The sequence below is a fragment of the Heliconius melpomene genome, chromosome 21 (assembly GCF_056956725.1).
Source record: "Heliconius melpomene rosina isolate 202511_hmr_F chromosome 21, ASM5695672v1, whole genome shotgun sequence".
Taxonomy (NCBI): Eukaryota; Metazoa; Arthropoda; class Insecta; order Lepidoptera; family Nymphalidae; genus Heliconius; species Heliconius melpomene.
This window is the reverse complement of record NC_140409.1, coordinates 670,195-694,761: the sequence shown is the minus strand read 5'-3', so window position 1 is coordinate 694,761 and position 24,567 is coordinate 670,195. Positions and strand designations below refer to the sequence as shown.

Sequence of the window (24,567 nt, the reverse complement as noted above, 5' to 3'; positions counted from 1 at the left end):
CGAGTCGCTGACATCTGCAATCTACAAGAAGATTGTAAAATATCAAAAAATCTACGCCGATAATGGGCTTTGAAACATCAGCGATGGTAAATTTCCAGGTGAAAGTACGTTTCAGTCCTAGGTCTAAGTGCAATAATGTAGGACCGTAAGTATGAATGACTGTACCGTTCGCCGCCATAAGTTCATACTTTGTCTTGGTACAGGGCGCCTTGGTAGCCAACCGTGGAAAAACGCAGAGATCCGAGCCAGTATCAATGAGGAAAAGCATTTTTGAAATACGGTCGGTAATGAAAAGACGGCCTGTAGGTAAAGGGCAGACGTTGGCCGCTACTTCCGGCTGCCCAGAGAGTTTTCCGACTCTCCGTAACTACATGGCTGCACACATTTTTTAGCATTTGAACCAAATTTAAAATGGTACCAACATTTTTGCTGGGTAGTCGACTTCCTGCGATGTCTGGAATGGCTCCGGGAACGCTCTTTAAATTTTGATGAGACCGAGTTGTGACGTACGTGGGTCGAGAGTTCCGATACCTGCTTGGTCAGGAGTTGGATCTGCTTGGCCATTTCTTCCAACATGGAGGATGCAGGGGGTGTGGCCATCGCAGATGTGCTTGCGACCTGTGGTGATGAGGGTGCTATCTCATGCACTTTGTCTGCCAGGTCAGCTAATTTTTCGATAGGCAGATCAGGCTGTGAAGCTATAACCGTTTGAATGTTTTGTGGTAACCTACTCGACCATAATGTTTTTAAAAAATCCTTGGGGACAGATGAACCCGCAAGATCTTGCATGTATCGCAGAAACTGTGATGGCTTGCGATCACCTAGCTGCTCGTGCCTCAGCAACTGCATCACTTTCTTTTCTTGAGACGCAGACAATCTTTTAATCAGTTGCGTTTTAAGAGTGATGTATTTATCCGTCTCGGGAGGAGAAATGATAATATCCTTCACCTCGACAGCAAATTGATTATCTAACTGAGCGGCAACGTAATAAAATTTTGTAGTATCACTTGTTATATTAGATAAAGCAAACTGACCTTCAATTTGTGAAAACCAAAGGGCTGGTTCTTCCGGCCAGAATGGTGGAATACGCACGCCAATTCTGCACACGTTGGATGTAGTCGCGTCCTCCATCTTGTATCAGAGGTCACTTGCCAAGGTCGTTAAAATGGCCTCCTGCCGTTTTAAATCTTCTTGCCAGCAGTAAGCGTAGGTATTTATTGTAGTGCTCACCAATTTAGGGGTCACCAATATAGCGGTTGAGATGTGATACCACTATTTAATATGATCTTATTTATTTTACACTAAATGAGTAAAATTAAAAATCCAAATTTTGTGGAGAAATTGTCCAAATTTATTTAACTCACAGATACGTGAAGAGAAAATAATCACAGAAGGAAATAAAGAAATTTAAATAAATACCAATAGAAAATACAAGCTAAACTAGCACGTAATAGCAAGAAGTTAAGGTTGAGAATTGAATGCAAGCTAAGAGAGCAATGGATACACAAGTGAATGTCGCAAGCGATTCTAGCCGACTCTTTAAACGATGCTGGCTAGCAGCCTACGACAGGCATAGCAAAAAAACTCGGAACAGGTTTGAATTGTTCCAATGCGCTGCGTGCGGATGATTCTAGTAAATGTAATAGTATTAATTTTGAATAAGTAATGTTCCCTACAAATTCAATGTTATTAAAATCAGAATATTCATATCTTCAATATCATTGATGTCCAATTGATTTTAATGTAATTAAAGGATTATTAAGTTCATCTATAAATTAATTTATAACAAAAACAAAAACCGACTTCTAACAACGAACTAAAAAGTGAAAAATAATTTTACAAAGATTTTATTATTTTGAAGTCGGTGTCAAGCTAATGCTAATACAACACCTTTACTACAATATCTAATTACTAAGCCTGTTTGTTCTACTGAGCACCGACTTCAAAATAATAAAATCTTTGTAAAATTATTTTTCACTTTTTAGTTCGTTGTTAGAAGTCGGTTTTTGTTTTTGTTAAAAAATAATTTATTTTACGATTTTAAGTGATGGGTAGATCTTAAAATGATGCTTCTTGAACGAGTGGTGATGGTGGTGGTAGTGGTTGTCAACGAGTGGTTGTGAATGTCCCATGTAAAACTTCATTTAATTAGGGTTTATTTTTGCGCAAAGTAACATTTTGGTATATTGACAAGAATTTTTGAAGTTGGTTGAAAATGAGAACATTCTCTTTTTTGAGGTTGATTGAAAAGAAATGTAACGATCAGGAATCTCACTTCTGACATCGAGTTAAAAAGTTTTTGCTTTTAACTATTACAGTATAATCAATTTTTTACCAAAAAAAACAAACTTTCTCAAATTTCACCGGATTCCATAATCGGAATCTAGCCAAACTTTCACCAAATTATCCTTGAAGTGTATCCTTTCAAATAAAATAAGAATTATCAAAATCAGTTTGCGCGACATTAAGTTATGCGTCTATTTGTCGCGCACATACCTAATGCAAATTTAAGACTTATGTGATTTTCTCATGGATACCATTGTCAGACATGAACCAAAAAAAAATGGGACCATTCGGGAAGCTTCACCTTTCAAATAAAAAAAAAATATCAAAATCGGTTCACCCAGTCAAAAGTTATGAGGTAACAAACATAAAAAAAAATAATAAAAAAAAAATACAGTCGAATTGATAACCTCCTTTTCTTACAGAAGTCGGTTAAAAATATATAACAATCGTAATGATGGAAGTGCAATAAAAATTAAAGTAATAGCTGGTAAAATAGTTCAAATTAATTCAATTATTTGACCCTCTAATAAAAATCGATTAATATAATTATTGAAAAATAAATTTATTATTAAATATGCTACTAAAATTGTAATTATAATTAAAATAATTAATGTATGGTCATGAAAAAAAATAATTTGTTCTATTAATGGAGAAGCTCTATTTTGGTAATTTAAATTAGATCAGGTTGCCATTTCTAAAAAAAGGATATTCCTTTATAAATGGGGTTTAAATCCATTACATATAATCTGCCATATTAGAAATTTCTTAAAATAGGAAGTTCATTATAAGAATGTTCAGAAGGAGGTAAATTTTGATATCATTCAATAGAGGATGGTATATTTAATGAAAATAGGATTATTCGTTGATTAATTATTGATTCTCAAATAATAATAATAATGAAAATTATGGAAAATAATGAAATATATGAACCAAATGAAGAAATAATAGGCCTAGTGTCCGGGGAACCGGCAAGCCAGGCACGCACTGAGGAGGTGCGGGTAGCCGCAATGGAGTTGTGGGAAACTCGGCTGGCAACACCAACTGCCGGCCTGAGGACGATCGAGGCTGTTCGTCCAGTGTTCCGCCAGTGGTTAGCGCGGCGTCACGGCGTCCTAACCTTCCGCATGACACAGGTGCTCACGGGGCATGGCTGCTTCGGGGGTTACTTGTGTCGGATCGCCGGGAGGGAGCCCGACGCTCGCTGCCACCACTGCGACGACTGCCTCGATGAGACGGCCCAGCACACGTTGGAGGTGTGCTCAGCCTGGGCGTCTCAACGTCGCGCTTTGCGCGACGTCATAGGGGACGACCTTTCCCTGCCGGCCGTGGTCAAGGCTATGGCCGGCAGCGAGACGTCGTGGGATGCGGTCTCATCCTTCTGCGAGGCAGTGGTGCTCGAGAAGGAGTCGGCGGAACGGGCGAGGGAGGCTTTTGCCGAAGTCGCCATCCGCCGTAAGAGACCGGGTCGCCGGAGGGCGGCACACGATCGCCGCCTTCCGCCCTAATGTGCCAGAGGGCGGTCAGCTTGGGGAAGCTGACCGCCTACCAACCTGGCCCGAGTAGGCACGCACAGGTTGCTCCCGCGCGCTACTCCGAGCAGGCCGTCGAGGGTGCCCACACACCCTTGACTCCGCGACGTGCCTTGCAGGCTCCCGCCGCCGCGTTTCGCGGAAGACTCACGTCCCCGTGTCTCGCGGCCAGTGGCGGTCGAGGAGGAGCACCGTGAGGTTTTAGTGGGTATTGGGATAATACTATCCAATTAGCAGAAAATGTTAAATTCTTAGGCATGATTCTCGATAAAAGACTGAACGGAATTGCCCATGCTGAACATGTCAGTAAAAAATGTGAAAACGGCATCAACGCTTTAAGAGCTGTGTCTGGTGTGTGGTGGCGTGCACACCCTTATACTCTCAAACTACTGTACAATGCCATTATCCGTAGTCACATTGACTACGGATTATTTGTTTTAGACCCCTTTAACAAAGTTGCTACTGAAAAACTCAATAGGATCCAATACAAATGCCTACGAATTATTATAGGTGCAATGAAGTCTTCTCCCACCAACGCACTGCAGGTTGAGTGTGTTGATCCTCCTTATCCTATCCGTCGCCAATTGCTGTCTGATCGGTTTGTTGGTAAAATGTTACAGCTGTCATCCCACCCTCTATGGTCCAAGCTATCTGATTTAGCGGACCTCATTCCTCCGGGCAGGCCCCTACCCTACTTGCTCAATAGTTTCCTGAAATTTACCTCTCTTCCTCATCCCTTGTCCTCTTCTCCGTCTAATCCTTAATTCAAAAATTAAAAAAATAAAATTTATATTATAAGATAATAAAATTATTGGTGAAATTTTTTGTCATGTTATTAAAATAAATCTATTAAATCATGATAATCCTTCTATAATATTAGGAAATCAAAAATGAAAAGGAACAGAACCTATTTTTATTAATATTGCAGAATTTATAATAATTGATAATAAATCATTAATAAATATTTTTATAAGAAATAAATTCAATAGGATAGAAAATAAAAAATTAATTGATGCAATAGATTGAGTTAAAAAATATTTTAAGGAAGCTTCTGAATTTAATAGATTATTGGGGGAAGAGATTAAGGGGATAAATCTAAGTAAATTAATTTCTAAGCCAATTCAGCATCCTAATCATGAATTTGATGAAATAGAAATTATAGTTCTGAAGAATAAAATAAATAAGAAAAATATTTTATTGGAATTATTAATTAATAAAATAAAAAATAAGAATAAAATATTCTAAAGATGAATTTAAATTCATTATAAAAAAAATATATTTTAGTGTAAAATGCACAATAATTTTTGAAATTATTAAAAAATTACATTATTTATCCTATCAGAATAATCCTTTTATCAGGCACTTTATTTTTAAAAAAAAGGGATTTCCTTTATATTTGGGGTATGAGCCCAAAAGCTTATTTTAGCTTTTTTTTATTTGTTAAGTAATACTTTTTGCGCCTTACGATAATTTCTTGCATAAGTCCTGCACTTTTAATGGTTGCCTGTAAGAGATCACTTGCAGTGATAAGGCCGCCATTGCACATGTTAATTTAAGTACCTATGTATCCTTCGTTTTCTTTTCTTTTTTATTTTTTTTTTTGTGTAAATTTTATGTATATATATTTTTTTTCAATGCAATAAAGTATTATTATTTTTTTTTTTTTTTAAATTAATTAATTATTATTTAATTAATATTATATTTATAATATAATTTTTTAAATAATTATTAATCGTTTATTATATATTTTAATTTTTAATATGAATATTATAAAAATAGGAGAAAGAAAAATATTAAAAATTTAATAATTAATATTAATATATATATACATTAATTAAATTTATTATTATATATATATATACGTCGGAGTTGGGTGGATTTCCCTCGCACATAGTTTTGAGTGCCCGGTCTACTGTGTGCTTTAGTGGATAATGTTGGCATGAGTAAACACAATTTGTGATATTACGAATTAATTACAACACCGTAATCAATACACAAGAAAGCAGCTACCGCTATCCCAGTAGGTAGATACACAACACGGAACGCGGGACAGTTTCAGTGTCGTCTGCACCGGCCGACTGCCAAACACAAAGTGAGTCGATGTCCGTCGGCCACGCTTCGACTCGCCCCTTCCATACCAATGCATAACACTAACTCTGTCGAGCGCCAATAGATGGCGCTGGCGTTCCGGAACCACATCAATACTACAAATTCCGACACGGCCATCCTGCTAGCACACGTCCTCGTGTGTTGGTTAGCCTAGAAGAAAAAGCTACAACAGTACCTCGTACCGCTCGGCCAACCTACATCAGAACCTTACCAACCAACTTCCAGAACCGTACACTAGAATTGTAATAGACGTACACTAGTAATTACACTAGTAATTGTATACCAGAACCTTATACCTGAACTGTATACCTGAACTGTGTACCTGAACTGTATACCTGAACCTTATACCTGAACCTTATACCTGAACAACTTGACCCTCGACACTAGATCAACTCGACACCAGATCAACTCGACACCAGATCAACTCGACACCAGATCAACTCGACACCAGATCAACTCGACACCAGATCAACTCGACACCAGATCAACTGGACACTACAATTTGACACCAATCTGGATCATAATTGTAACTAACCACTACACACAAATACCACAGCCATGTACCATCGACATCATAACCAAAACTTCACTTTACTTTACTTTACTTCACTTTACTTCAGCAACAAGTTACAACCAAATTAACAGAAACCTCCGAGTAAAGACCTCTAACGCCACAGCTCTCCAGCCGAACAGCAATCAAATTGCTCTCTCACATCTCAATACGCATATCAATCGAGTGGATCGCCCGTGTACGTCACCTCTGCGACAACACGCTACGGTCTCTGCAGACCACGACCTCAGTACGGTCGAAAACCTCTCAATACGCATATCCACCGCGTGGATAGCCCGTGTATGTCACACCTGCGACAACACGCTACGGTCTCTACAGACCACGACCTCCGCCAGAGTTAAACGCACACCGCGCACCCACGGACTACTTGAGTTGCCCCAAGAGATACCGATTTCTACCGGGCTACGACTACGAAATAACTACTGGTACGGTCGAACACATTACGGCCGATAGAACCATTTACTCGAGTCTCTTCAACTACTTAAGCTTGAACACCATCATATCATCAACAACATCATAAATTACACATTGATTTCGTCGGGTACATGACTTGCTGGCATTTTCCTCAACCTATCGTGAGCAAATTTGTACGTTACAAGACGTTTACAATTTACAGAACCAAAACTGACAACCTTAAATGAACCTTTAAATTTTGAATCGAATTTTTACACTTATTAACTTTACAATATTAACAATACGCCAACAGAAAACTTACTTACTTTCGTTTTTGTCATATCAAAACGGGACCTACCATATTCCGCACACTTCGTAATAATGTCTGATGCTACTTAACGAATTTCGTCAATGTCAACGACAGTCTATACCTCACTACTACACATAAATGATATAAATCAATGATACATACCAATGATACACATCAAAGATACACACCACAGATACACACCATTGACACACATTAACGACAAATCAATGACACACACCAATGATACACATCAATGACACATCAATGATACACACCACCGATACACATCAATGATAACGGTATCGTTATTTTATGAATTAAAATCTACCGGTTCATCGTACAATTTATCTCGAGTTGTACCCTCCTACAGATTCTTGCCACAACTTATTACCACCGCTAGTCTCAAACGTTGTCGACATGGACTTTAACACACTTCTGACGCGCTTTACCTGCCTGTTAGCACTGGGTAAGCCCGCCGCCGTAAGATGCCAACCTAAGTCTACTAGTGAAACCTACCACCAGTAAAACAATCTTCCCTGGTCAGCTATGATGCGAGTTGGAGCCCCAAACAAAGCCACAAGTCACCTCGTGAACACTCCAAGAGTCAATGCCTGCCGCACGAAACAAAAGAACACACTTCGCGAACGCGTCTGTCAGAATGAAAATGTACTCCTTATCGTTTCACCGCTGAGCCTATTCGCCACGTCTACACGAACCGTATTTTACGGCATCATTACCTTAGGGATTTGATGCAGGCCAGTTTGAACTCTTCCTGAGTGAGATTTCGCGACCCTACAAGTAACGCAGACATCCACAAATCCTCCAGCACACCATGACCGGAAACCAGCAAAAGTCAAAATGCTGTTCAATAGTCCCCTCAGCCTCGAGACGAACAACAGATTCAAAACTGACGGAAATAGGAAGCTAATCCGACGAACTGCTACTACTTAATCACAGTCTCTGGAGGCGATAGAGACCTGACTAGCCTCCACTTCAAAAGGAACACTTCACTAGGTTCAAAGAGAAACCAGCCCTTGTCACAGCTTCCAACACTGCATTAAGTCCTCCCATACTGGACCGCTAAATCGGTTGAGACAATGTCAATGTCAAAATGTCCTCAAAATACACCACCACGCAATCACGAACCAAATCACCCAACACGATCACAATTGTCTTCTGAAAAATCGAAATTGAATTCTTCAGACCAAAAGGCACAGTCAAGAATTCAAACTGCCCTTCAGCTGTTATGAAAGCAGTACTGTCTACAGAATTTTCGTTTACTGTGATCAAATGAAAACCGCTTGCGCTATAGAGTTTCAAAAAATAATTAGCACCCTGAAAACGTGAAGTTTGATCAGTAATTAATGGAAGCGGATAACTGTCAGGGTTGGTATTATTGTTAAGCTCACTATAGTCAATACAGATACGGTCTGAACCGTCATACTTCTTTACTAATAAAGCCGGACTTTCAAAAGGAGGACAGCTCGACCTAATGATATTCACGTGTAAACCTTCCTTTACTCTGTTGCGTATAACGCTACGTTCGTCCGGCGACATCCTATATGGACGCCGCTGTACTGTGCGATTCGAACCAACCCGGTCACTACCACCGGTCACTACCAGTAATATCAGCTGAGATATCAGTCAAAGTCAACTCACTCACACTATCGTTATTCACTGAATTTACATAAAGATTCCCGTCAAACAAAATGTCAGTCAGTTATGTTTACTGTACAACCCTGATTTAAAATCTCGCGACAATAATATCCTAAGAGGGCAATCGTTAATACTACAAAACACAGAATTTGTTCGGTACTGTATACTCGTGTTTGACTAATACCGGTCATAGTAACAACATTACTAAACCGTCGACCACTAAATGTAACAGAAAAACTTTCAACTAACGAGAATTTAGCACCAGAATCGTAAACAAAACAAAACAGTTCACCTTTTGTCTTGTACCCTACCCTTTGGAAATTGGACACTGCATACGTCCACACGCCGCTCCATCCACTCACCGTTCATCACGCGCTGCGCCGTCCCTGCTGCCATCGCTTGGCCCGCCGCCTTCGCTCGTACACCAGATGGCGATATGACCCGGTTTGCCACACTTGAAGCACACTAAAGGCCTCGCTGCCGGCTGCTGCACCGCTTGACTCAACGTTGAAGATACAGGTGTTCGTACCGTCGCATCGATAGGCTTGCTTCTGCATTCCGCTCACTTATGGCCAGCCATTTTTCCACCGCTCAAACACTTCAGTGTTGTAAACGCTATACGTTAAAGCCGCGGGTCAGACTGATGTGATGTGAGAGAGTACAGTAGCCACAGCAACCTCTTCTTTGCCCACATCACAATGTCCAGTGATTTGTGAGGGTAGCATGTCATACTCTCGTACGCTGTTTGAGACAGCCACAAAGATGCTTCACCTTCCAGTGCCTTACTTACAGCAAGCTCGAGTTGACTGCCTCTCGGGGAGTTTGTCAAAAGCACAAGTCAGCCGTTGCGCACCACGATCTCGCGTCCGTGTCTTCTTTGTCAGGATCATAAGTGGGTAACCACATATACCTCCCTGAATTAGCCTCGGTGTATACAGGGCTTCGAACATAGCACGCCAGTGGTTATCTCCATTGTTCTCTGTGCCAACACCGATCGCACTTCTGATGTCGGAGTTGGGTGGATTTCCCTCGCACATAGTTTTGAGTGCCCGGTCTACTGTGTGCTTTAGTAGATAATGTTGGCATGAGTAAACACAATTTGTGATATTACGAATTAATTACAACACCGTAATCAATACACAAGAAAGCAGCTACCGCTATCCCAGTAGGTAGATACACAACACGGAACGCGGGACAGTTTCAGTGTCGTCTGCACCGGCCGACTGCCAAACACAAAGTGAGTCGATGTCCGTCGGCCACGCTTCCAATGCATAACACTAACTCTGTCGTCACTTACCGCCGCACCTTCCCGCGCATTCCCGCGGGTTGTATACCACCTTGAAGGTCCCTCGGAGCCCGAACGATCGACACCAGTTTCAACTGAATCCGAGCGGGAAAAACTGAAAGAGGGAGGGGAAAGAGGTTGCTCCCGCGCGCTACTCCGAGCAGGCCGTCGAGGGTGCCCACACACCCTTGACTCCGCGACGTGCCTAGCAGGCTCCCGCCGCCGCGTTTCGTGGACGATTCTAGTCCCCGCGTCTCGCGGTCAGTGGCGGTCGAGGAGGAGCACCGTGAGGTTTTAGTGGGTATTGGGATTGGCCTTCAGCCGGTCCATGAGTCCCACATAACCCGCTCGAGTCCCCACTCGGGCCGGTATCCGTAAAAGGATTTCCTCACGTTAAAAAAAAAAAAAAAAAAAAGTCAGGTTAGGTTGGGGTGCTTGGTCGGATGACCTCCTCGTGTGTTCACCCGCTGTTGGCCCTTTCTCGAATGCTTGTCGTTCGGGGGGGGACGAACAGTGTTGCGGACCGGTGCACCCTGGGCGGCGAGTAATTGGTGCCTACAGGATTCGTCCTTGGGTAATGATTGCTCGCTGGCTAATAATCCGGCGTGGTTCTTCGCGTGTCCTCTGTCATGCAGAGGTCACAGTGTGAGGAACCGGAGGGCGTGCGTGGTGTGTACTCACCCTACCGCCACGCAGGTGCAGTGATGTGCCAGCGCCGAAAATATCGGAACTCCACTCTTGGTTGCGGTCATGTCTCGTAATCAGGAATGGAACTGAGGGCCTTGCCTTTACCGGCCGGGCTGCGAGGAAGAAAACCTCTATAAAAAATTACCCCAACCCAAGCGGCGAAGCAGCGCGAGGGGTTCATGGCTGATGGGGAGATCAGTCGCTACTGCTGGTCCCGCCAGGGTACCGGCCGACACCCTGGCGTAATAGGCTTATCCGAGTACAGGGGGCACTGCTCGGATGGACCGTTTTTCCCCCACACTCGTGGGAACAAAATGGAAAATGTTAACTTAAAAACCCGAAATGATGACGTAGGGAGGCCCGAGGAGGGCGGTGATCTGTTGTTGCCCGAGATGGGCGGAGTAGTAGTTGTGCCCGAGAAAGGCGTAGGGAGTACTTTGCTCGAAAGGGGCAAAAGTCCGGCACTTGTGCCAATAGGAGGGGGGTTGAAGGATGCGCGAGTCGTGTTAGAGCGTCTGGACCATGAGGAGGTTGCCTCTATTATAAGAGATAGGTCCAGGTCGTCACTTTCGTCGCGAGGCCGTTTCTGGGCGGCTTCCGAGTCAGACGCCGATGGCGTGATGTCTGTTGGGTCGAACAGCTCCAATGCTATCGAGGGGGCTAAAGCGCAGTTCCGAAAGGACAGAAAGAGGCGCCATCACAGGAAGAGTAACTCTGAATCCTCGGATGCGGATGGGGAGACAGAGACAAGCCGAAAGCGAAGGTTGCTTCGGCCAGAGGGAGTCGTGGTCGTACCAAATATTCCTGATGAGAATATAGGGCTAGCTGCTGGAAAGAAGGCGCTAAACGATGCCAAGCGCGAGGAGCGCCGGCTGAGGGCGGAGGAGGAAGTTGCTGAAATCTCCGCGGCGATACAAACTAGAGCAAGTTCTAGGCTCTCGGATGTGCCCCTGGAACTTTGCGGTGAGGAGCACATGGTCTCCGACTTGCGTAGCCAAGTATCTGATAGCTTGGCTATAATCAATAGAGTCGCCTGCAAGTCGGGGAATCTGAAGGGCACATTTACTAGGGCCCTTAAAGACGCTGCCGGAGTTATCTCTTCTGCCGTTAATACTCTGGCAAAGAGGACGGCATCAGAGGAAGTGGATATCCTCAAGGCAACAAACTCGCGACTGCAGTCGGAGTTGGTGGAGTTGCGGAAGGAGTTTGCCCTTTTGAGAGCGGAGTTGGAGCGGTCTAGAGCATCGGACTTGCGACCCACTCCCACGGAGTCTATTGCTGTGGAGGACATAGTGGGCACTATGGTCTCCACCAGGCTGGAAGCCTTTAAAGATCGGCTACCACCGGAGAGAAATCTGCGACCTCCGCTAGCGGCGGACAAGCGCAAGGTGGATAGCCCAAAGCAGGCGCAAGTGGACCCTGTCGCATCCACTTTGATGGCGCCGGCTAATCCGGCACCAAAGGAGCAAAGGTCTAAAAAGGCCAAGAAGAAGAAAGGCCCGGTGAAGACCGCATCTACTGAGCCTCGACCTCTGCTACCCGCTCCGGCTGATATTTCTGAGGGCTGGACTGTAGTAGCCCGGAAGGGGGCCAAGAAGAGAAAGCCAGCTCCTAAGCCGAAAGCGCAAAAGGCTAAAGCGCAAAAGGAGCCAAAGTTGCGTCGTCCTAGATCGCAAGTTGTGACGATTAAGTTGCAGCCAGCCGTCGCCGACAAGATGTCGTATAGCGATGTCCTTACCCGGGTCAAGGAAAGTATAAAGTTGGAAGACCTGGGTATAGAGGACCTGAGATTCCGTGTTGCGTCTACTGGCGCTAGAATGCTAGAGTTGCCTGGCGCCAACACTGCTGAGAAGGCGGATGCGCTAGCTGAGAAGTTGCGTGGGGTTCTCAGCCCCGAAGAGGTCCAGGTGTCGAGGCCAGTGAAATGTGCGGAATTGAGGGTGTTTGGCCTCGATGACTCCGCCACTGCTGAGGACATGACGGCGGCAATAAGCCGAGTTTCCGGCTGTGCTGCGGGTAATATAAAAGTCGGAGAGATCCGACAGGACCGGGCCGGTCTAGGAACAGTATGGGTCCGATGTCCTGTCGGCGCAGCGCAGAAGATTAGCGGGGCGAGACTACTTGTTGGCTTCGTCTCTGCTGGAGTGAGGCTGTTGATGCCCCGTGCGCAACGTTGTTTCCGTTGCCACGAAGTGGGCCACATGGCTGCGAAGTGCAGTAGCCAGGTGGACCGCAGCAAACAGTGTTTCCAGTGTGGCCAGACCGGGCATCAGCAGAGATCGTGTTCGGCAGAGCCTCATTGTCCGGTGTGTGAGGCGGCGCAAAGGCCCGCTAATCACATGTTGGGGAATGCTGCCTGTGGAAAGGCTAGCACCAATAACGGTGGAAAGCGCAGACGAGTGCCGGCAACATCGGCCAGGTCTAATATCCCAGCTGGGCCTGAGGAGGTGCAACACATGGAAGACCAATAATGGCTCTCCGCGTGTTGCATGCGAACATTAACCACTGTGCTAGGGCCCAGGACTTATTGGTCCAAAGCCTGGCGCAGTGGTCTATCCAGGTGGCGGTTGTTTCGGAGCCCTACAGCGTTCCCGACAGAGACAACTGGGTAGCCGACAACACCGGGGTGGTGACTATTATCACCCAGGTCGCCGCGGGCTCCCCGCCTTTCTCACGTGTAGAGAGAGGTGTGGGATGCGTCGCCGCACTTGTCGGCAACCTAGTTGTCGTAGGGGTCTACTTTTCCCCCAATCGAACTCTCGCGGAGTTTGAAGAGTTCCTTATACGATTGGGGGAAATGGTAGAGCGATTTCGTCCGGCGGAGATGTTGGTGGCCGGCGATCTCAACGCGAAGTCCAGCGTGTGGGGCTTCGCAACGACGGATGTGCGTGGTGTGACGCTGTCGGAGTGGGTTGTTGCCACCGGTTTGTCTGTGCTCAACCGAGCGACCAAGAACACGTGTGTGCGAAGGCTGGGCGGATCCGTCGTGGACGTTTCGGTCGCGAGCCCGGCCCTAGCATGTCGTGTTCGGGGCTGGCGAGTGCTGGATGATGTGGAGACTCTCTCGGATCACCTCTACATCTTGTACGAGATCTCCATACATCCTGCGGTGCCACCAGCCCCCAGTCCAAACTCGCGAGAGTACGGACCGCGGTGGCAACAGGGTCGTCTCGACAGGGAGTTGTTGGAGGAGGCCGCGATAGTGAAATCCTGGCGGCCCCAGAGCTTGGCGTCTGCAGAAGACGCCGCATCCTGGGCGCAGGGGGCGCTGACGCGTATCTGTGACGCGTCAATGCCCCGTTCCGGGCGCCGCCCTCAACGGCGGCAAGTGTACTGGTGGTCGTGGGAGATCGCGCAACTGCGTAACACCTGCGTTGCGGCGAGACGCCAGTACAGCCACTATCGCAGACGGGTACAGAAGGTGCAGGAGGAGGAAGACCAACTGTACCGCGTCTATGTCGAGGCGAGAACGCAGCTGCAGGAGGAGATCGGTCGTGTGAAAGGCGAGTCGCACGACCGGTTGATCGCGGGGATAGACTTAGACCCGTACGGCACACCTTACCGAATGGTGCTCGGTAGGTTACGGGCTTGGGCACCACCACTGACGCAGACACTCCAACCGGACGTACTCCGAGGGGTTCTGTCGTCGCTATTCCCGCAGCGGGCCAGTTTTGCACCACCCAGTATGGCCCGCCCTGCAGCGCGTGAGGAGGAAGAGGAGGACGACGAGGACAGCGTCACACCACCGGTGGAGGAGGAGGAGCTCGAAGAAGCTGTACGCCGATCTCGGCTCAAGAGCACCGCCCCGGGCTTGGATGGCATTCCCGGCCGGGCGCTAACTCTGGCCCTCAACACCTTAGGGCCCAGAGTGCGAGGACTATTCACTGCCTGTCTGGCTCAAGCCATAAATCCACAGCGGTGGAAGACAGGCAGGTTAGTCCTCATCAAGAAGGAGGGTCGCCCGGCGGATTCAGCCTCCGCCTACAGGCCCATCGTGCTCTTGAGCGAGATCGCCAAGCTCCTTGAGCGTGTTGTAGCCAGGAGGCTACAACACCATTTGGAGGGGACAGGTCCGGACCTCTCGGACCACCAGTATGGCTTCCGTAGGGGGCGATCGACGGTGGATGCCATACTGGAGGTAAAGTCCTATGCGCAGGATGCGGTGGCCCGAGGCAATGGAGTCTTGGCGGTGTCTTTAGACATCGCCAACGCCTTCAACTCCCTGCCATGGCCCTGCATAAAGGAGGCACTGTTATACTATCGTGTGCCTCCATACCTGCGCCGCGTCATCGGGGCTTACCTGTCCGGTAGGTCTGTGACCTTTCCAGCTCCTGGAGGAGGTTGGAAGGAGTTCGTTGTGTCGGCCGGTGCTCCACAAGGATCGGTGCTGGGTCCGATCCTCTGGAACATCGGATACGACTGGGTGCTGCGGGGCGGCACCCTGAGGGGGATAAAGGTCCTCTGTTACGCCGATGACACGCTGGTCTTGGCGCAGCAGTGGACCTATCGAGAGGCGGCAGTCCTCGCGACTGCTGGAGTTGCGGAGGTAGTCGGCCGCATAAAGCGGCTGGGCTTGGAAGTCTCCCTCAACAAGTCCGAGGCAATCTACTTCCATGCTCCTCGAAAGGGCCCACCGGCAGATGCCCACATCGTCGTCGGTGGCGTCAAAATTGACGTTGCCCGGAGCATGAAGTACCTCGGACTTGTTCTGGATGGTCGGTGGAGTTTTCGGGGCCGCTTTACATCTTTGGCCCCGAAACTGTTGAAGACAGCGGCGGCACTGGCGCGCCTTTTGCCCAATGTGGATAGGCCGAGCGCCTCTAGCCGTCGGCTGTACACCGGAGTGGTCCGATCCGACCGGCACAACATCACTCTGCTGCGACGTGCGCAGAGGGTGATGGCCATCCGGGCGATACGGGGGTACCGGACCATCTCCAGTGAAGTGGCGTGCGTGCTGGCTGGAGTCATACCGTGGGACCTGGATGCTCTTTCTCTGGCGTCGGTCTATTGCCGGCGTCGAGGCCTAGCGTCCGGGGAACCGGCAAGCCAAGCGCGCACTGAGGAGGCGCGGGTAGCCGCGGTTGAAATGTGGGAAACTCGGCTGGCAAATCCATCTGCCGGCCTGAGGAAGATCGAGGCTGTTCGTCCAGTGTTCCGCCAGTGGTTAGCGCGGCGTCACGGCGTCCTAACCTTCCGCACGACACAGGTGCTCACGGGGCATGGCTGCTTCGGGGGTTACCTGTGTCGGATCGCCGGGAGGGAGCCCGACGCTCGCTGCCACCACTGCGACGACTGCCTCGACGAGACGGCCCAGCACACGTTGGAGGTGTGCTCAGCCTTTTTTTTTTTTTTTTTTTTAACGTGAGGAAATCCTTTTACGGATACCGGCCCGAGTGGGGACTCGAGCGGGTTATGTGGGACTCGCGGACTTGGCAGATGTAGGCCGTCCGCATACCCACTAAAACCTCACGGTGCTCCTCCTCGACCGCCACTGGCCGCGAGACGCGGGGACTAGAATCGTCCACGAATCGCGGCGGCGGGAGCCTGCAAGGCACGTCGCGGAGTCAAGGGTGTGTGGGCACCCTCGACGGCCTGCTCGGAGTAGCGCGCGGGAGCGACCTGCGCGCGCCTACTCGGGCCAGGTTGGTAGGCAGCCAGCTTCCCCAAGCTGACCGCCCTCTGGCACATTAGGGCGGAAGGCGGCGATCGTATGCCGCCCTCCGGCGACCCGGTCTCTTACGGCGGATGGCGACTTCGGCAATAGCCTCCCTCGCCCGTTCCGCCGACTCCTTCTCGAGCACCACTGCCTCGCAGAAGGATGAGACCGCGTCCCACGACGTCTCGCTACCGGCCATGGCCTTGACCTCGGCCGGCAGGGAAAGGTCGTCCCCTATGACGTCGCGCAAAGCGCGATGTTGAGACGCCCAGGCTGAGCACACCTCCAACGTGTGCTGGGCCGTCTCATCGAGGCAGTCGTCGCAGTGGTGGCAGCGAGCGTCGGGCTCCCTCCCAGCGATCCGACACAGGTAACCCCCGAAGCAGCCATGCCCCGTGAGCACCTGTGTGGTGCGGAAGGTTAGGACGCCGTGACGCCGCGCTAACCACTGGCGGAATACTGGACGAACCGCCTCGATCGTCAACCGGCTGGCAGATGGTGTCGCCAGCCGGGATTCCCACAACTCAACCGCGGTTTCCCGCTCCTCCTCCGTGCGTGCCTGGCGTGCCGGTTCCCCGGACACTAGGCCCCGACGCCGGCAATAGACCGACGCCAGAGGCAGAGCATCCAGATCCCACGGCATGACTCCAGCCAGCACGCACGCCACCTCACCGGAGATGGTCCGGTACCCCCGTATCGCCCGGATGGCCATCACCCTCTGCGCACGTCGCAGCAGGGTGATGTTGTGCCGGTCCAGGGCGTCCGCCCATACGGGAGCACCGTAGAGCGCCATCGATCGGACCACTCCGGTGTACAGCCGACGGCTAGAGGCGCTCGGCCCACCAACATTGGGCAGAAGGCGCGCCAGTGCCGCCGCTGTCTTCAATAGTTTCGGGGCCAAGGATTTAAAGTGGCCCCGAAAACTCCACCGACCATCCAGAACAAGTCCGAGGTACTTCATGCTCCGGGCGACGTCAATCTTGACGCCACCGACGACGATGTGGGCATCTGCCGGTGGGCCCTTTCGAGGAGCATGGAAGTAGATTGCCTCGGACTTGTTGAGGGAGACCTCCAAACCCAGCCGCTTTATGCGGCCGACGACCTCCGCCACTCCAGCCGTCGCGAGGACCGCCGCCTCCCGATATGTCCTCTGCTGCGCCAAGACCAGCGTGTCATCGGCGTAACAGAGGACCTTTATCCCCCTCAGGGTGCCGCCATACTGGTGGTCCGAGAGGTCCGGACCTGTCCCCTCCAAATGGTGTTGTAGCCTCCTGGCTACAACACGCTCAAGGAGCTTGGCGATCTCGCTCAAGAGCACGATGGGCCTGTAGGCGGAGGCTGAATCCGCCGGGCGACCCTCCTTCTTGATGAGGACTAGCCTGCCTGTCTTCCACCGCTGTGGAATTATGGCTTGAGCCAGACAGGCAGTGAATAGTCCTCGCACTCTGGGCCCTAAGGTGTTGAGGGCCAGAGTTAGCGCCCGGCCGGGAATGCCATCCAAACCCGGGGCGGTGCTCTTGAGCCGAGATCGGCGTACAGCTTCTTCGAGCTCCTCCTCCTCCACCGGTGGTGTGACGCTGTCCTCGTCGTCTTCCTCTACCTCCTCACGCGCTGCAGGGCGGGCCATACTGGGTGGTGCAAAACTGGCCCGCTGCGGGAATAGCGACGACAGAACCCCTCGGAGAATGTCCGGTCGGAGTGTCTGCGTCAGTGGTGGTGCCCAAGCCCGTAACCTACCGAGCACCATTCGGTAAGGTGTGCCGTACGGGTCTTGGTCTATCCCCGCGATCAACCGGTCGTGCGACTCGCCTTTCACACGACCGATCTCCTCCTGCAGCTGCGTTCTCGCCTCGACATAGACGCGGTACAGTCGGTCTTCCTCCTCCTGCACCTTCTGTACCCGTCTGCGATAGTGGCTGTACTGGCGTCTCGCCGCAACGCAGGTGTTACGCAGTTGCGCGATCTCCCACGACCACCAGTACACTTGCCGCCGTTGAGGGCGGCGCCCGGAACGGGGCATTGACGCGTCACAGATACGCGTCAGCGCCCCCTGCGCCCAGGATGCGGCGTCTTCTGCAGACGCCAAGCTCTGTGGCAGCCAGGATTCCACTATCGCGGCCTCCTCCAACAACTCCCTGTCGAGGCGACCCAGTTGCCACCGCGGTCCGTACTCTCGCGAGTTTGGACTGGGGGCTGATGGCACCGCAGGATGTATGGAGATCTCGTACAAGATGTAGAGGTGATCCGAGAGAGTCTCCACATCATCCAGCACTCGCCAGCCCCGAACACGACATGCTAGGGCCGGGCTCGCGACCGAAACGTCCACGACGGATCCGCCCAGCCTTCGCACACACGTGTTCTTGGTCGCTCGGTTGAGCACAGACAAACCGGTGGCAACAACCCACTCCGACAGCGTCACACCACGCACATCCGTCGTTGCGGAGCCCCACACGCTGGACTTCGCGTTGAGATCGCCGGCCACCAACACTTCCGCCGGACGAAATCGCTCTACCATTTCCCCCAATCGTATAAGGAACTCTTCAAACTCCGCAAGAGTTCGATTGGGGGAAAAGTAGACCCCTACGACAACTAGGTCGCCGACAAGTGCAGCGACGCATCCCGCACCCCTCTCTACTCGTGAGAAGGGCGGAGAGCCCGCCGCGACCTGGGTGATAATAGTCACCACCCCGGAGTTGTCGGCTACCCAGTTGTCTCTGTCGGGAACGCTGTAGGGCTCCGAAACAACCGCCACCTGGATAGACCACTGCGCCAGGCTTTGGACCAATAAGTCCTGGGCCCTGGCACAGTGGTTTATATTCGCCTGCAGCACACGGAGAGCCATTATTGGTCTTCCATGTGCTGCGCCTCCTCTCGCCCAATTGGGGCGTCTGGCTTGCCCGCTGGTGGCCCATTTCCTCCCTTCCTGCCACTCCTCGTCTTCCTCGAGGAGCTGGCTTTTCCACATATGGCGCTTCCCACTGTATGGTCTGCGGGCTGTTCTGCCGCCACGCAAACCGGGCAGTGAGGTGCCGCCGAGCACTGATTTTGTTTGTGCCCAGCTTGTCCGCACCTGAAACACTGCTGGCTCCTATCATGTGCACTGCTGCACTTCGCCGCCACGTGACCAATCTCGTGGCAGCGATAGCAGCGCAGGGCTCGCTGTTGCAGCAGTTGCACACGCGCCGAAACGAAGCCCACTAGGAGCCTCGACCCGCTGACCTTCTTCGCTGCCATAACAGGGCAACGAACCCAAGCTGTGCCTAGGCCATTTTGGTCCTGTCGGATCTCTCCTACTTTGACCAGACCAGCATCACAGCCGCCAACTCGGCTTATGGCCTGCACCACCTCCTCCGAAGTGGCAGAGTCATCCAGGCCACTGACCCGCAACTCTGCGCACTTCACTGGTCTTGCGACCAACACCTCGCTGGAGTCCAGCACCCTGCGCAGCCGCTGAGCCAGGGCATCCGCCTTTTCGCTACTATTGGCGCCAGGTAGCTCCAGAACCCTGGCACCAGTAGAGGCGACTCTGAGACGCAAGTCAGAAATGCCCAGGTCTTCCAACTTTATCGCCTGCTTAACTTGCGACAGGACGTCTTTGTACGTCAACTCTTTACTGGCGGCAGCCGGCTGCAGAGTTAGCGTCACCGCCGCGGATCGCGGAGGGCGCAACTTGGGCTTAGCAGCCGACTTCGACGTTGCCTTCTGCGTTGTCTGTTTCGCTGCTGTCGCCTTCTTCTTCCCTTTACGCACCACCGTACTCCAACCTTCGTTCAGGTCTGCAGGAGCGGAAGGCAGCGGACGAGGCTCTACCGGTGCGGCTTGTAGGGCTTTTCTTCCTGTCTGTTTGCCTTTCCCTTTCTTAGGGCCCTGCTTCTGCTTCGGGCCAGGGTTGGCAGGCGCTACTAGGGTCGCCACAGTAGGCTCTGCGGCTACCGCTGAGACGGCCGCCTGACGCCTTTTGTCCGCCGCTAAAGGAGGACGAACTGGCTTTGCCGGTAGGAGCCTGTCCTCCAGCGCCGCCAGCCGCGTATTAAGCAATGTGCCCACCTGCACCATTACTGTACGCGCCACGTCGTCCTCCTTCTTCTTCTCCTCGGGGCCCTGTCGCTGGGTCCTAGAGCGCTCCAGTTCAGCTCGCATTAAGGACATCTCCTTGCGCAGCTCAGACAGTTCTTGGGTCAGTCGGATGTTTGCTGCCCGTAACTGCGTCACCTCCTCGTTAGCTGTCCTGCTAGCCAACATCCCCACGGCCGTGTTAATTGCGCCGGCGGCCTCCTTAAGGGCTTTTGTAAAGGTGCCCTTAAGGTTGCAGGATCTGCTGGCGACTTTATTAATTATGGCAATGCTGTCAGAGACCTGGTGCTGCAGATCATGCACCAAAGGGCCATCCACCCTAGGTCCCGCAAAGTCGGGCAAATCTGAGAGCCTGGAGCTTGCCCTAGACTGCACCGACTCCGCCATCCCTACGACCTCTTCCTCCGATTGGAGACGAAGCTCCTTTCGCCTAGCCGTGGATAACTTGGCCTTCGGCTTCTCTCTTTCCTCTCCACTTTCCGAAGAGCCGGAGCGGGTCTTCTTGCTCCTTGGCCTCTTCCGATATTTGCGGTCTCTCCGCATCTCCTCAGTTTGTGGCTCTATAGATACACAACTGTCCGCCTCCGACTCAGTGGCCGCCCAGAAACGGCCACGTGAGGATGTTGAGTTCGACCTGGACCTTCCACTGATGATAGAGGCGATTTCCGCCAGGTCCAGTCGTTTCAAGACAACTTTCGAGTCTTTCATACTCCCTGCCTCACTTGTGGGCACAGCAGCCCTCCTCTCGCCTATAGCAGGCACGACTCCTTCAGCTCCGCCCATCTCGGGCCACGTCACCTCACCGCCCTCCTCGGGCCCCACCACATCCTCAATTTGGTTTTTATTTTTTTGAATCTTCCATATTGATCCCACGAGTATGGGGGAAAAACGGTCCATCCGAGCAGTGCCCCCTGTACTCGGATAAGCCTATTACGCCAGGGTGTCGGCCGGTACCCTGGCGGGACCAGCAGTAGCGACTGATCTCCCCATCAGCCATGAACCCCTCGCGCTGCTTCGCCGCTTGGGTTGGGGTAATTTTTTATAGAGGTTTTCTTCCTCACAGCCCGGCCGGTAAAGGCAAGGCCCTCGGTTCCACTCCTGGTTACGAGACATGACCGCAACCAAGAGTGGAGTTCCGATATATTCGGCGCAGGCACATCACTGCACCTGCGTGGCGGTAGGGTGAGTACACACCACGCGCGCCCTCCGGTTCCTCACACTGTGTCCTCTGCATGACAGAGGACACGCGGAGAACCACGTCGGATTATTAGCCAACTAGCAATCATTACCCAAGGACGAATCCTGTGGGCACCAATTACTAGCCGCCCAGGGTGCACCGGCCCGCAACACTGTTCGTCCCCCCCGAATGACAAGCATTCGAGAAAGGGCCAACAGCGAGCGAACACACGAGGAGGTTATCCGACCAAGCACCCCAGGTGTGCTCAGCCTGGGCGTCTCAACGTCGCGCTTTGCGCGACGTCATAGGGGACGACCTTTCCCTGCCGGCCGTGGTCAAGGCTATGGCCGGCAGCGAGACGTCGTGGGATGCGGTCTCATCCTTCTGCGAGGCAGTGGTGCTCGAGAAGGAGTCGGCGGAACGGACGAGGGAGGCTTTTGCCGAAGTCGCCATCCGCCGTAAGAGACCGGGTCGCCGGAGGGCGGCACACGATCGCCGCCTTCGGCCCTAATGTGCCAGAGGGCGGTCAGCTTGGGGAAGCTGGCCGCCTACCAACCTGGCCCGAGTAGGCGCGCGCAGGTTGCTCCCGCGCGCTACTCCGAGCAGGCCGTCGAGGGTGCCCACACACCCTTGACTCCGCGACGTGCCTAGCAGGCTCCCGCCGCCGCGTTTCGTGGACGATTATAGTCCCCGCGTCTCGCGGCCAGTGGTGGTCGAGGAGGAGCATCGTGAGGTTTTAGTGGGTATTGGGATTGGCCTTCAGCCGGTCCACGAGTCCCACATAACCCGCTCGAGTCCCCACTCGGGCCGGTATCCGTCAAAAGGCCTTGGTGAAAGTTCCTTTAAGGTTGCCCGATCTGCTGGCAACCTTCCTTATCACCGCTAGGCTGTCCACCACCTGATTTTGTAGGTCAGACGCAAGTATGGCTTCGTCCTGCTCTTTCTCGGATGGTAGAGACATGTCCGAGAGCCTGGAGCTAGCCCTGGCCAGTACGGCCGCAGCGCTGTCAGACACCTCCTGTTCTGACCTCAGCGGCAACTCCTTCCTTTCTGCCTCACCGAGACCTTTCCGTCTCCTCATGGCAACCACTTTTGGCGCCGGTCTATCTGGCTCTCCTTCACCAGAAGACCCCGACTGATCGATCGGCTTCCGAGGACTCTTCCGCCTGTCCTTCAGGTATTGTGCCCGTGTACTTGACTTCTCCGACACCATCGACACAAAACTTTCAGTATCTGAGTCCTTTGACTCCAACGCTCCCCACAACCGTCCATATGATGATCCGGACCCTCGTCTCGACCTGACACTACCGACAGTCGACATTCCGTCATCAACGTCCAATCTGGTCAGAACCACTCTCGGCTCCTTCCACACTCCTACGTTCTGGCCATCACCAACTGACCCCTCCGCAGCGACACCAACGATCCAACGATCGACACCAGTTTCAACTGAATCCGAGCGAAGAAAACTGAAAAAATCGGTTTTCGCCACTTACCGCCCGCACCTTCCCGCGCATTCCCGCGGGTTGTATACCACCTTGAAGGCCCCTCGGAGCCCGAACGATCGACACCAGTTTCAACTGAATCCGAGCGTGGAAAACTGAAAAAATCGGTTTTCGCCACTTACCGCCATCGACACCAGTTTCAACTGAATCCGAGCGGGGAAAACTGAAAAAATCGGTTTTCGCCACTTACCGCCCGCACATTCCCGCGCATTCCCGCAGGTTGTATACCACCTTGAAGGCCCCTTGGAGCCCGAACGATCGACACCAGTTTCAACTGAATCCGAGCGGGGCAAACTGAAAAAATCGGTTTACGCCACTTACCGCCCGCACCTTCCCGCGCATTCCCGCGGGTTGTATACCACCTTGAAGGCCCCTCGGAGCCCGAACGATCGACACCAGTTTCAACTGAATCCGAGCGGGGAAAACTGAAAAAATCGGTTTTCGCCACTTACCGCCGGCACCTTCCCGCGCATTCCTGCGGGTTTTATACCACCTTGAAAGCCCCTCGGAGCACGAACGATCGACACAAGTTTCAACTGAATCCGAGCGGGGAAAACTGAAAAAATCGGTTTTCGCCACTTACCGCCCGCACCTTCCCGCGCATTCCCGCGGGTTGTATACCACCTTGAAGGCCCCTCGGAGCCCGAACGATCGACACCAGTTTCAACTGAATCCGAGCGGGGAAAACTGAAAAAATCGGTTTTCGCCACTTACCGCCATCGACACCAGTTTCAACTGAATCCGAGCGGGGAAAACTGAAAAAATCGGTTTTCGCCACTTACCACCCGCTTCTTCCCGCGCATTCTCGCGGGTTGTATACCACCTTGAAGGCCCCTCGAAGCCCGAATGATCGACACCAGTTTCAACTGAATCCGAGCGGGGAAAACTGAAAAAATCGGTTTTCGCCACTTACCGCCCGCACCTTCCCGCGCATTCCCGCGGGTTGTATACCACCTTGAAGGCCCCTCGGAGCCCGAACGATCGACACCAGTTTCAACTGAATCCGAGCGGGGAAAACTGAAAAAATCGGTTTTCGCCACTAACCGCCGGCACCTTCCCGCGCATTCCCGCGGGTTGTATACCACCTTGAAGGCCCCTCGGAGCCCGAACGATCGACACCAGTTTCAACTGAATCCGAGCGGGGAAAACTGAAAAAATCGGTTTTCGCCACTTACCGCCATCGACACCAGTTTCAACTGAATCCGAGCGGGGAAAACTGAAAAAATCGGTTTTCGCCACTTACCGCCCGCACCTTCCCGCGCATTCCCGCGGGTTGTATACCACCTTGAAGGCCCCTCGGAGCCCAAACGATCGACACCAGTTTCAACTGAA

At 51.5% G+C, this 24,567-nt stretch overlaps 2 protein-coding genes across 2 annotated transcripts; one reads left to right on the top strand and one right to left on the bottom strand.

Moving 5' to 3' along the window:
* Positions 1-327: 327 nt before the first annotated feature.
* Positions 328-1,131, bottom strand: LOC146526744 (uncharacterized). The gene has a single exon (XM_085206119.1). The coding sequence runs from the start codon at positions 1,129-1,131 to the stop codon at positions 328-330; it is 804 nt and encodes a 267-aa protein (XP_085062245.1).
* A 10,009-nt stretch (positions 1,132-11,140) lies between these two features.
* On the top strand, positions 11,141-13,297 carry LOC146526743 (uncharacterized). The gene has a single exon (XM_085206118.1). It carries the CDS (start codon positions 11,141-11,143, stop codon positions 13,295-13,297), a length of 2,157 nt encoding a protein of 718 aa, XP_085062244.1.
* The last annotated feature ends 11,270 nt before the right edge of the window (positions 13,298-24,567 follow it).

What these genes read in the sequence shown, in the direction of transcription:
- LOC146526744 (XM_085206119.1), bottom strand. Translation starts at nt 1,131, where the DNA reads ATGGAGGACGCGACTACATCCAACGTGTGCAGAATTGGCGTGCGTATT.
- LOC146526743 (XM_085206118.1), top strand. Translation starts at nt 11,141, where the DNA reads ATGGAAAATGTTAACTTAAAAACCCGAAATGATGACGTAGGGAGGCCC.